Source organism: Salvelinus sp. IW2-2015, unplaced genomic scaffold (genome assembly GCF_002910315.2).
Source record: "Salvelinus sp. IW2-2015 unplaced genomic scaffold, ASM291031v2 Un_scaffold16647, whole genome shotgun sequence".
Lineage (NCBI taxonomy): Eukaryota > Metazoa > Chordata > Actinopteri > Salmoniformes > Salmonidae > Salvelinus > Salvelinus sp. IW2-2015.
Genome location: NW_019957689.1, coordinates 56365 through 70621, shown reverse-complemented (window position 1 = coordinate 70621; position 14257 = coordinate 56365). Strand labels below are relative to the sequence as shown.

General features: G+C 40.4%; 1 protein-coding gene across 1 annotated transcript; it reads right to left on the bottom strand.

Moving 5' to 3' along the window:
- Positions 1-2598: 2598 nt before the first annotated feature.
- LOC112081000 (meprin A subunit beta-like) lies at positions 2599-7534 on the bottom strand. Its single transcript, XM_070442810.1, has 10 exons — positions 7508-7534; positions 6271-6364; positions 5721-5838; positions 5410-5588; positions 4933-5151; positions 4694-4849; positions 4313-4537; positions 3781-4227; positions 3367-3537; positions 2599-2603 (listed from the first exon to the last, which is right to left on the bottom strand). Exons 1-10 carry the CDS (start codon positions 7532-7534, stop codon positions 2599-2601), a joined length of 1641 nt encoding a protein of 546 aa, XP_070298911.1.
- Between the last annotated feature and the right edge of the window lie 6723 nt (positions 7535-14257).

The following is a 14257-nucleotide window of genomic DNA, read 5'->3' as shown; positions in this document are numbered from 1 at the left end:
TGATTTTTTACACTTGGAGTTATATTGAATAAAAACAAATAATACTGTTAGAGCTAAAATTCAAAGATAGGATGACACCTGCTCCAATTGATTTGATTGGTTGTAATCATAACCATACATGTTTGCATCACTTTTTTAAAATAAGAATGAAAGCATTGTCATTTGAATGTCAGTCTTTCATATGTATTTTAAGGTGATCAAATGTATATTCAGTTAAGAGTGGTGTTGTAAATCTAGTTTCATGGCTTCCCCTGCAGAACGCCATAAACAGAATGTTAATCACTGTGTCCAGGTGATCCCAGAGCCGGTTAGTTCAGTCTTTCTCTGCTGTGTGAGACTAACTTAAATGTCAGAATACATACAGTACTTTACATTCTGTTCTCTACAATGGTGCAGTGATACATATAATTGTGAAATGAAGAAGGTACATATAAAAAGTCTGGATGCTCAATTAACTATGGACTCACAATTATCTGAGCAAGAAAATCAATCACATCAGGTCTTCATAACATTCACGCCTGTAAAAAATGAAATAAATATCTATTTAATTCAATTCAAACCAGTTTTTTCAAGGGCTCTATAAAGCAACATTATTGCTGCACTGTGTGATAAACTTCAGGTCAGTTTTGATGTTTTGCAAAGTGGCTCACCTTTGTCATGGAGGTAACCAAACAAGTTCAGATTCCACCTCTCATCTTAATCTTACATTGTCATGCCAACTGTGGCCTTTTCACTAGAAATCATCCCCGTCAACTCAGGACGATCATGATGATGATCATACCTGCATGTACAAACATATGACGCAAAGACGCAGCTGCTTGCAGAATAAACGAGAAATCAAAGATTAAAGAGAAGGGTATAAATAAGTTGGCGCAAAATGCATAACATTATGAATTAATATTTAATACATCTGTTTATTTGAATGCTAAAATATGACAGATTAGATACAGTTGAAGTCGGAAGTTTACATACACCTTAGCCAAATACATTTAAACTCAGTTTTTCACAATTCCTGAGATTTAATCCTAGTAAATTTCCTATCTTCGGTCAGTTAGGATCACCACTTTATTTAGAATGTGGTATGTCAGAATAATAGAAGAATTATTTATTTCAGCTTTTATTTTCTTTCATCACATTCCAGTGGGTCAGACTTTACATACACTCAATTAGTATTTGGTAGCATTGCCTTTAAATTGTTCAACTTGGTAAATTGTTTCCGGTAAGCCTTCCACAAGCTTCCACAATATGTTGGGTGAATTTTGGCCCATTCCTCCTGACAAGCTGGTGTAACTGAGTCAGGTTCGTAGCCTCTTTGCTCGACAACGCTTTTTCAGTTCTGCCCACCATTTTCTATGGGATTGAGGTCGGGCTTTGTGATGGCCACTCCAATACCTTGGATTTGTTGCCCTTAAGCCATTTTGTCACAGCTTTGGAAGTATGCTTGGAGTCGTCATCCATTTGGAAGACCATTTGCGACCAAGCTTTAACTTCCTGACTGATGTCTTGAGATATTGCTTAATATATCCACATAATTTTCTTCCCTATGATGCATCTATTTCTGAAGTGCACCAGTCCCTCCTGCAGAAAAGCACCCCCACAACATGATGCTGCCCACCCCGTCTCCCAGGTTTAGATGGTGTTCTTCGGCTTGCAAGTTTCCCTTTTTCCTCCAAACTAACAATGGTCATTATGGCCAAACAGTTCTATTTTTGTTTCATCAGACCAGAGACATTTCTCAAAAAAAGTACGATCTTTTGTCCCCATGTGCAGTTGCAAACCGTAGTCTGGCTTTTTTTATGGCGGTTTTTGGAGCCGTGGCTTCTTCCTTGCTGAGCGAGCCTTTCAGGTTATGTCGATATGGTCTCGTTTTACTGTGGATAGATACTTTTGTACCTGTTTCCCAGCATCTTCACAAGTCTTTGCTGTTGTTCTGGGATTGATTTGCACTTTTCACACCAAAGTACGTTCATCTCTAGGAGACAGAATGCATCTCCTTCCTGAGCGGTATGATGGCTACTGGGTCCCATGTGTTATAACTTGCGTACTAATGTTTGTACAAATGAACGTGGTACTTCAGCGTTTGGAAATTGCTTCCCAAGATGAACAGACTTGTGGAGGTCTACAATGTTTTTCTTCTGAGGTCTTGGCTGATTTTCTTTGATTTTCCCATGATGTCAAGCAAAGAGGCACTGAGTTTGAAGGTAGGCCTTGAAATAGATCCACAGGTACACCTCAATTGACTCCAAATATGTCAATTAGCCTATCAGAAACTTCTAAAGCCATAACTCCTTTCTGATTTTTCCAAGCTGTTTAAAGGCACAGTCAACTTAGTGTATGTAAACTTCTGACCTACTGGAATTGTGATACAGTGATAAGTGAAATAATCTGTCTGTAAACAATTGTTGGAAAAATTACTTGTGTCATGCACAAAGTAGATGTCCTAACCGACTTGCCAAAACTATAGTTTGTTAACAAGAAATTTGTGGAGGGGTTGAAAAACGAGTTTTAATGACTCCAACCTAAGTGTATGTAAACTTCCGGCTTAACAGAATATGCAGATAAATGGGACAAACCTAACGTTTTTACTGGACAAATTACCTATACTGAGGATATTCAAATTTTCATAAACAAAATTTAGTGTCACATGGGAACAGAGGAAATATACAAATCACCCAATTTGTAGCTTTTTCAATCTCATAAAACATACAACCAGTATTATGTAAAGTGTGTGGTTTAGGACAGAATACAATCAGTGGTTAGTTATGATTATCAATAAACATAGGACATGTTAATACATACTGAAGCAGGATAAGGAGAGTGTGGTCAACGGGTACTAGATGTAATGCTTGCTATCGATACTGGCCTATCATAGTTAAGACTACAATAGACATAATCTGTCCCAGGATGGCATTTAGGTGGGCAAGATGTTTACAATAAATATAGAACATAATACAATTAAATTAATCTAAATAACATAATGACCATGGGCATACTGATTTTAAATATAAAATCAAATACATACAATATTTACCTAAGCACATATATTGAAATTAATCAAATCTATGCTAATCTGTCCTTGATCTAATCTTTCTTACTCTGGCACATGGGCCTTCATCACGGTTGTTTGGGTTTCTAATTAAGTTCTGTGGTGACCATTTGGAACAGGGCAGGGAGTTGGTAAATCGCAGACTGGAGATATCTGGAGAAAATAAATATGATCACCATTATAAGTGGTGTGTAGGAAAAAACTGTGAACAGAAAATTAAATGATGTATCTGATTCAACCTAATTAAGTTAAATGTTATCTGATGTTGGCCATTGATTTAAAAAAATTAAAAAAAATCGCATATGGATTTGATGGCTCACCTTGCATGGTGATGAGGAAGAAAATGTTGCCTCCCTTGAGGAATTCTCTATGCTTCAGGTGCGTCAAGGTTAGGAACTTTAAGTAGCCAACTGCAGGGTTTACGTAGAAGGACTCATCACCCCTGTTTTCTAGCATTCCGACTTTACAGGGATTGTTCCAGGAATCATGGTCTGAAAAATGGAGGAATACCTAGCGTCATACACATGCAAGGGAATGGAGGCTCTCATAATATAGAAGCATTTGCATTCAGTCATATGACTCATAAGCATGGCCATTTCTGTTTGCCACTGTCTCGAAAGGGTTTGTTTGTAAATGTGATCAAAGCTAGGCTGGGTATTGCAAATGAGCTGTGCACTTACTATAATCAATTGTGTTTTGGACACACTCGTATTGAATGTTTAAATTTCTCTTACCGTCCTGAAGTGAGGGTTCAGTGGTAATGCTGATTTGCTTGGACATGCGTTGCTGGATGTGGGGATTCTGGTCCAGTAGTTGAATCGTCACTTGTCGATGGTGGCAAGGCCACTGGAGTTGGTCATCATACTTTCCTGAGACTAAGCGCACATAAACTCCAAACAACACTTCACGAAGATAAATGGCAATCTGGTAGGCATAGCCCTCTGGGGAATAGTATCTGGGGCTGTACACAACAGTGTTAATGTCACTGGTGGTTAAAAGATTCTCAAAGTCTTTCATCTGCCAGGTGTGATGGGGGCATTCGGTTTCTGACAGGTTGATGTCATCGATGGAAAACCCACCTGTAGACTGTCCTGCTCCTTTACGCACCTCAAACTCCACCTGGAAGGTTTTGGTGCCATTCAGGGGCACGTGGTAGGGCATCCAGTGAGATCCTGGGGAACCTTCAGAGAGAGACACTAGAGATTAAACAATTATTTCTACGAGTGAATTTTCCAAGTGGTTGATTCACCTTCTCATCATCCTAACCTGTGATCTGTTCCATGAGGCGGAGAGTTCCTTTAGGGTCTTTCTCATCACGATACTCTCTGATCCAGATGTTGAGCTGGTCTAACTCGTTACCACTGTGGTAGTAGTAGAACTGCAGACACTGGACACTGCACTTCCTGCTGGGAGTCGTCTCCCTGCTCTCCAGTCGGGCTGTGTCCCCCTCCTGGCCTGACGCTGTGCTGGCATGCATGAAGAAACCAGCACCTGGGTAAAGTAGGGTAAGCATTTTTAACAATTGTCTGATATTTGTATCTAATGGTCCTACAGCACAAGTTCAGTTTACTGTCTGTATTAACAGCATTTTCATGAAGTAGTCAACTGTTGGTAAAGTGTGAGCTGTATTACAGCATTAAATCTCACCGTCTGTCTTCCCCAGGTTGGTGAAATCAGAATAGGGCCCCCCAATGACAGTCTTCATTCTTTTCCAGCCACCTACCAAACTCTTGGTGCAGCGACTCATCCCACACAATCTCTGGTTGTCGAAGTTACAATGTTCCATAAATGAAATAGATTTTTCTAAAGGAGGAGAAGAATATACATGTTTTTCAACTTGGACATGCAGTACAGTAGACCTGCTTGGTTTCATGACACACACTTACTGCATCCGTATAGCTTGTTCAGCATCAAGGCATCTTGTGGGCTCATTTCAAGGCGTTGTCCAATAATCTTTTGGTACTCAGGTTGCTTAGTGATGATGGTAGGTCCCTCTCCCTTGCTGAATGATGTCTCACTGTAATGCAGCACCGAGCTGTAGTCATACGGGAAACCCAGGGTGGTCGAATAATGGGGAGAGACCTTCACAAAGTTCCTCTCATGACCTGTAGACAAGGAGTCGATTCATGACACTTAATTACTGCTTTAGTTTACAACCTCAAATTTCCTGAAATTAAAGTCTTGATTATCAGCCTATTACACTCATGATAAATAACCATCATTTACTTTCACGTACAACATTTTGCTAACATTGTGAAGACATCATGTATATCAAGTTAATTTAATAACAAAAAATAGCATAATATGTAGACCATAATATTAGAATTTATAACTGAAAAACGCTGAAGAAAATGTGAACAAACCACGTCTTATATTTTTCCAAACAATGGTCACATATTCATCCCTGTCATATCTGGACTGTTCATGCCAGATTCCCAGAGCGTGTAGAAACTCATGCTCCACAATGCCAATATGATCACAGTAATTTCCAATGGAAAGAGGCTGTCCATACTTGGAAGATCTCCCTACGTGGGAGGAACACCTACATTAAAAGAAAGCAAGGAGACACAAAAATKAACCTGTATCAATATCAAGCAAGTCAGATATCTTCAGTWAAAAGKGGCAAMCTAMCCATGTTCCCTCAAGTGRTCAGGCAGKGAAAAAAKRATCTTACCCTCTGTTCTTCTGGGCTGAAATGAAGTGATACTCAGAGCCTCTGGGCTTGAAGTCGACGCATGATTTTAGTCTGAACTGCTCAAAGGCCCGCAGAATGATCCCTTTTGCATTCAAAGCTGAGTTCATATAGAAAACACATGGTAAACGTGATGGCAAATGAAGGCCTTTGGGGGAACGATCCATCACTTATCCAACCTTTATTTATCAACCGGGTGGGAAAGCCTTCACTCAGTATAGGAACAGATTACATACACACAACCACTGTTTCTGAGCAGATGCTGGATGCAGAATAATATGTTCAGTAAATGGTCAAAAGAGACTGCAATCTTAGCTCCCATGTGGTTTATTGGAGACAGTGTTTTGGCCACTTAGGTTTTCATTAGGTCTCCATTCACAAAGAACAAGCCAACGTTCTGTGTATAGACATATGGCATCCCACCTGAGGACATCCCTCAAGTGACAGGTATAGTCTACCGTGTGATGTTACTTGGGGATGTCTGTCCATATATGGATTTATAAATGGAGACCTGATGAAGATTTGTACTCACCAAGGGTTTCTTCTAGCACATAGGGGACGGGAAGGTCCCATAGTTTGTCCTTGTTCAAAACGGTATTCCTTGGAACCCTTCGTTTATGCGGAGGCTACATGATTTGAATACACCAGAAATAGTAAATGATAGTGAAAGAGTACATCTGAAGCCAGCAGAATATTCATCAAAATTCTTCATCTTTTGTAGGGTGTACTGACCTCGATTATATCACCCTCGCGTAAGTCTAAGTCTGGAAATGTAAATGCTGTAAATTATTATTCACTATGGAATCAAGGTAAAACAGAGTTTAAAAGAATATTGCAGTACATACAACCACCAACTCTAGTTGCATAACTCAGCTCAACCTACCCATGTTTATTCTGTTGATGTCCAAGTCGAAATCCTCAATATCTTGAAAAATAACAAAATAGACAAGTTTGAAATAGAAAATTATTAATAATTGTTAGTATCTATTTTGTATTTGTATTTGAATGTAGATTAAAGGCAACAGTTTTCCAAAAGTGTACATTTAAAAAATGGTGTCAATCCCGTATAGGCCAATGTAAAACCTTTGGTCTGGACTACTCAAACTCCCTAGTGTATTTATTTCTCTGGTTATTATATTAAATAAAATTATGTATGGCTAGAGTATACAAACTCACCTCTGAAAATTGCTTGAGGCTGCGGATGAAGAACAAAATATGATTTTGTAGCAATTCCGGGTAAATAAATATATAACTTAACCGTGTAAATATTTCTGATCATGTCTTTGTAATTTGAAAATGTAATATATATTTTTAATCAATATAAAATTGGTATTCACAGTTCAATCTCTTACCCGAGACAACGTTATGAAGTCCACAACTAGGAAAATATAAATATACATTCTCCTATGGATACGAAACATATGTCCTTGCTATGGTCAAGTTACCTAAAATTCTAAATACTTTACAACAACACAAACACCAAACCAAAGGTTGTCATGTGAAAAGAAAGTTGTAAATCATAAGACAAATGTATTCAAATCTTGTGTTTCTTCCCTTCTCTGTATCTTTATAGTAGTGTATGTCCGGGTATTGCAAAGGATCAAGACTTGAAGTGAAGTGACTCAAAACTTGGAACTTTTACCCTCTCTTTATTAACATAGTTTTTCCTTGCAGACATGTGAGTTAGCATTGCAAACAACTATTCATCACAAACACAATTATCATACTGTTAAATAACATTTATTTGCACAAGGTAACAAATTGTGTACCTTGAACAAACATGACATCTTCTTCATTGTCAAAGCAAATCATCTAGGTGTATGATCAAATCAAATCAAATGTATTTATATAGCCCTTCTTACATCAGCTGATATCTCAAAGTGCTGTACAGAAACCCAGCCTAAAACAACAAAAACCGAAGGCAATGCAGGTGTAGAAGCACRGTGGCTAGGAAAAACTCCCTAGAAAGGCCAAAACCTAGGAAGAAACCTAGAGAGGAACCAGGCTATGAGGGGTGGCCAGTCCTCTTTTGGCTGTGCCGGGTGGAGATTATAACAGAACATGGCCAAGATGTTCAAATGTTCATAAATGACCAGCATGGTCAAATAATAATAATCACAGTAGTTGTCGAGGGTGCAGCAAGTCAGCCCTCAGGAGTAAATGTCAGTTGGCTTTTCATAGCCGATCATTAAGAGTATCTCTACCGCTCCTGCGGTCTCTAGAGAGTTGAAAACAGCAGGTCTGGAACAGGTAGCATGTCCGGTGAACAGGTCAGGGTTCCATAGCCGCAGGCAGAACAGTTGAAACTGGAGCAGCAGCACGGCCAGGTGGACTGGAGACAGCAAGGAGTCATCATGCCAGGTAGTCCTGAGGCATGGTCTAGGGCTCAGGTCCTCTGAGAGAGAGAAAGAGAGAATTAGAGAGAGCATACTTAAATCACACAGGACACCGGATAAGACAGGAGAAGTACTCCAGATATAACAAACTGACCCTAGCCCCCGACACAAACTACTGCAGCATAAATACTGGAGGCTGAGACAGGAGGGGTCAGGAGAAACTGTGGCCCCATCCGATGATACCCCCGGACAGGGCCAAACAGGAAGGATATAACCCCACCCATTTTGCCAAAGCACAGCCCCCACACCACTAGAGGGAAAACTTCAACCACCAACTTACCATCCTGAGACAAGGCCGAGTATAGCCCACAAAGATCTCCACCACGGCACAACCCAAGGGGGGGCGCCAACCCAGACAGGAAGTATGATGTATGGAGGTAAGAAAGACATGTGGGAATCAATGGCCAGGTAATAACTGTAGTAAATATAATGGCTTTAATTACTGAATAACAATAAGTAATTGCACTTAAGAACCATGGCTTGACCGTGGACAACAAACACCCTGTCGTTCTCTGAAAACATCAAAGCAGTGACTCGCTCCTGCAGGTTCATGCTCTACAACATCTGTAGAGTACGACCCTACCTCACACAGGAAGCGGTGCAGGTCCTAATCCAGGAACTTGTCATCTCCCATCTGGACTACTGCAACTCTCTGTTGTCTGGGCTCCCCGCTTGTGTCCTCACACCCCTGCAACCGGTCCAGAATGCTGCAGCGCGCCTGGTGTTCAGCCTTCCCAAGTTCTCCCATGTCACCCCGCTCCTCCGCACACTCCACTGGCTTCCAGTCGAAGCTCGCATCCACTACAAGACCATGGTACTTGCCTACGGAGCAGCAAGAGGAACTGTCCCGCCCTACCTTCAGGCTATGCTTAAACCCTACACACCAACCTGAGCACTTTGTTCTGCCACCTCTGGTCTCTTGGCCCTCCCACCCCTACAGGAGGGCAGCTCCCGCTCATCCCAGTCCAAGATCTTCTCTGTCCTGGCACCCCAAGTGTGGAACCAGCTTCCCCCTGAAACTAGGATAGCAGAGTCCCTGCCCATCTTCTGAAAACATCTGAAACCCTACCTCTTCAAAGTGTATCTTAAACAGTCAAATCGGGGCTGTTCTGAAGACAAAAGAGGGTGCAACTCAATATTAGGAAGGTGTTCCTAATGTTTTGTATACTCTGTGTACGTACAGTGCTTTCGGGAAGTATTCAGACCCCTTGACTTTTTCACATTTTGCTACGTTACAGCCTTATTCTAAAGTTGATTAAATAAAACATTTTCCTCATCAATATACCCTATAATGACCAAAGGAAAACAGGTTTTTAGAAACAGAAATACGTAATTTACATAAATATTCAGAACTTTTGCTATGAGACTCGAAATTGAGCTGTTGAGATGTTTTTACATCTTGATTGGAGTCCACCTGTTGTAAATTCAATTGATTGGACTTGATTTGGAAAGGCACACACCTGTCTAGATAAGGTCCCACAGTTGACAGTTCATGTCAGAGCAAAAACCCAGCCATGAGTTTGAAGGAATTGTACGTAGAGCTCCGAGACAGAATTGTGTTGAGGCACAAATCTGGGGAGGGGTGCAAAAACATTTCTGCAGCATTGAAGGTCCCCAAGAACACAGTGGCCTCCATCATTCTGTTTTATTTTTTATTTTAGTCCCCCCCTCCTAGGCAAGTCAGTTAAGAACAAGTTCTTATTCATAATGAAGGCCAAACCCGGACGACGCTGAGCCAATTGTGCGCCGCCCTATGGGACTCCAGCCTGGAATCGAATCAGGGACTGTAGTGACGCTTCTTGCACTGAGATGCAGTGCCTTAGACCGCTGCGCCACTCGGGAGCCCATTCTTAAATGAAGCTTGGAACCCCCAAGACTCTTCCTAGAGCTGGCCGCTGGGCCAAACTGAGCAATCGGGGGAGAAGGGCCTAGGTCATGGAGGTGACCAAGAACCCAATGGTCACTTTGACAGAGCTCCAGAATTCCTCTGTGGAGATGGGAGAACCGTCCAGAAGGACAACAATCTCTGCTGCACTTCACCAATCAGGCCTTTATGTTAGAGTGGCCAGATGGAAGCCACTCCTCAGTAAAAGGCACATGACAGCCCGCTTGGAGTTTGCCAAAAGGCACCTAAAGACTATCGAGACCATGAGAAACAAGATTCTCTGGTCTGATGAAACCAAGATTGAACTCTTTGGCCTGAATGCCAAGTGTGACGCCTGGAGGAAACCTGGCACCATCCCTACGGTGAAGCATGGTGGTGCAGCATCATGCTGTGGGCATATTTTTCAGCAACAGGGACTGGGAGACCAGTCCCTAACCATGAACGGCGCAAAGTACAGAGAGATCCTTGATGATGATCTGCTCCAGAGCACTCAGGACCTCAAATTGGGGCGACCGTTCACCTTCAAACAGGACAACGACCCTAAGCACACAGCCAAGAAAACGCAGAACTGGCTTCGGGATAAGTCTCTGAATGTCCTTGGGTGGCCCAGCCAGAACCCGGACTTGAACCTGATCGAACATCTCTGGAGAGACCTTAAAAATAGCTGTACGCTCCCGATCCAACCTGACAGAGCTTGAGAGGATCTGCAGAGAAGAATGGGAGAAACTCTCCAAATACAGGTGTGCCAAGCTTGTCGCCTCATACCCAAGAAGACTTGAGGCTGTAATCGCTGCCAAAGGTGCTTCAACAAAGTACTGAGTAAAGGGTCTGCATACTAATGTAAATATGGTATTTCCATTTTTTTCAACAACAAACAAATATGCAAAAATGTGTAAAAACATGTTTTTATATTGTCATTATGGGGTATTGTGGATAGATTGAGGTGGAAAAAATGATTCAATCCATTTTAGAATAAGGCTGTAATGTAACAAAATGTGGGAAAAAATCAAGGGGTCTGAATATTGTCCAAAGGCACTGTATAATTGTTTGGACTTTTCGTGAACTAACACTCACACTTCACTTGTTCCCCCTTACTAGCTGTGACTTTGCTGATGGCTACTTTATTGAGGGAAAATGTACATACTATAGCTGTGATATGAATGCACTAACTGTAAGTTGCTCTGGATAAGAGCAACAGAGTACATTTGGATTGTATATTTGGATTGTCAAGGACAGTCCAAATATTATGACACCATTTGTATGATGCAAAAAGTACACTTTAGTTAAGTATTTACATGTAATTTAAAAAAGTTAAAACATTTTGTTGTAAATTTTAAACAGTTACTACATTTTATTTTATGTCACATGTTATTAAACATACAAATCACCCAATTCCTAGCTTTTGCAGTCCCATAAGTAGATTTACTATTTTACTATATTGTAATCATTGGTTATAACGTATTGATTATTTTTTATAATTCCATTACATCATTTGTTTATTAAATCAGTATGACAAAGTTTGGTCCTGACTATAATGCTTACCATCAAAATAACCATACCGTTTCAAAGTAAATCTAAAATTGGATTATCTCATCTCAAGTACATTTCTTTAGCAAAACTATTGTAATTTCCATCAGGATGACATTGGGGTTGGTAATATACAAGGCACAAACATTTACCATACATTAATATAATCTCTCTGGTAAATCATTGTAGGTCATCGGGCTTTATAGACTGTTGTTATCTATATGTTTAGGTTCTAATGTCGTTCAGTGAATCAACCACAACATAAGAGCCATAACGATGATCGCTGTGGAAGACACCAGTCCAGAGGAGAAGTCATAGGCTGGAAGAAAAAGGACAGAAATATCAACCTTCCACTAAATGAATGAGTCATTATAGATGCTTTTAAAGGGGCAATCTGCATTTCAAACAATAACAAAGCAGACACCCCGCCACTGGTTTTGGTAAAATGCTCAGGGATGGGGCTGGAGAAATATATCCACTCTCAAATTCATAGGCAGAGCTATGGATGCAAGGACTGACCATACATGATATCAAAATTATAGTTTAACCATACTTTGAAGCTATACAGTGTTTGATTACAATTACATTGTATTAAAGCAAAGTCATATTTTGGTTTCTGGTGGGATACGACAGTTGAACTAAGCTCATGAGGCATTTATGTTATATTCTTAAAGACGTCCTCCAGCAATTTCTGAACTTTTACTGTTAAAGTGATATCCCATGTATAAGTACAGTAAAGTACACACTTAAGGGTAAAAACAATGTTTTGAGCCATTGCAAACTTCAAGGGGTAGGGCATTCAAGGAGTTGGTCTGATGGGAATCCGCAATGTCATCAGCCTCCTTGCTTAAGAGACAATGGAAGAGTAATAGAGAACTAAAGAGGAAAGGCGATTTACCTGGACCACCTATTAAGGGGCAATCAGCAGTTGCTACATCAAATTTTGCACTTATAAATGAATGATATGGACCCATTGATTCCTGAAGAATATAACTTAAATGCCTCACGAGCTTAGTTCAACTGTCCTACCTCATCAGAACCCAAAATATAAGCTTGTTATACTCCAATGTTTGCAAGCAAAGTAGATGTAAACAAATATTAAATAGCCTCAACATGCATCCATAGCTCTGTCTATGAATTTGAGAGTGGTCACTTTTCTCCAGCCCCATCCCTCAGCTTTTTACCGAAACAGAGGTGGGGAAAACGCTTTATTGTTTCAACTGCTGATTGCCGCTTTTATTTTATTGAGCAAAAATATGTATGTCCTAAATAAAAACACCAGAAAATTTGTATATAGTCAGTCAGTATACATACCATTTTGAAACGTGGTACTGTTATCCACAGACACTGGATCAGTATCTGTCAGAAATAAAAATCTATATATGAGAGGGACCCATGAACACTGGTGTCAGCTTCGTGTTATCAATGTCATCAGGGGGAAATTAGGTTCTGGCCTATTGTATGTGATTCTGAATCTGATCAGCAGCATCAACTTGATCATTGCAGGCCATGAGGAATTAGTCAAGCGACATGGTTTGGTGAGTTTTGAGCCTGTAAAACCCAAGATGTACCATACTTTCAGGGATGAGAGTTGACCAGACTTCTAACAATAAAAACACATAACTGCCAGTCTTCTAGCACCTAACGTATCAATGTTTAACTCCTTATATATATATATATATATATATATATATATGTGTCAAATTAAAATGTTACGTTTTCATGTTTGATTGAAATGTGCCCAAACAATTGTAACATGGAGGCTTACCCCTTAAAGGACCCAGCTTGGTGTGGTCTGAGGTTGGCCCATTAAGGACACTGCCCACTCTCTCCTAGCTGGCACTGACACTGGAACAGAGGGTGATACCACACTCCTGGTTGTCCTCAAAGCTGCATGTCTCTAGGAATGTGACCGCAGATGCTGCATAATTGGAACATAGAGATACAAGGGAAGTATTTGCATGGTAGACCAGTAGTGATGCTGGGCAAACACATGGATTACTCATAGTGCTTAAGGCGCTAGCTAAAGGCAGATCCTGCACTTTGTTGTATAACCTCCAAATATCATTGGACTATGCACACTATGTACTGTTCTGAGATCTCATTAGCTTCAAATACATTTACTTTGAATGAAACACTGACCTATGACGTAACACCTTGTAAACTGCTTTACGACATTCCCATCAATGACCAATACAATATAAAAGCCATTGACATGCTGCTAATGAAACACATAAGTCCATGGTTTTGTCTCATTCTTTCACTGAGCAAAGTTCTATAGCTTACTTACTGCAGTTATACTGCGTGTTTAGTTTTAAGACGTCATTGGAGCTCATGTAAGGCAGTTGGCCAACTACATTCTGGTTGCTTAGTGATGATGGTGGATCCATTGCCATTGGTGAAGTCCTACTTTCCGTAGTGCATCACCGAGGTGTAGTCAAACGGGGTACCTAGGGTGCTTGTTTGACTTGCACTGCGTTTTTCAAAGTTGTGCTCCTTTCCTGAGTACAAAAATAATAAGTAGAATTATGCCTTTACTTGACATGGTACTTGTCGATGTTGCTAGCTAGCACTGTTATATTTCATCCTCGTTAACTGAAGCAAAATTATTAACCTAGAAGTGTTGTATAATATGAACGATTGACGATAGGATACTGTTAGTATGATTGTATTTCAACACTTCCAATCAAATGATATTGTATTGGTCGCAT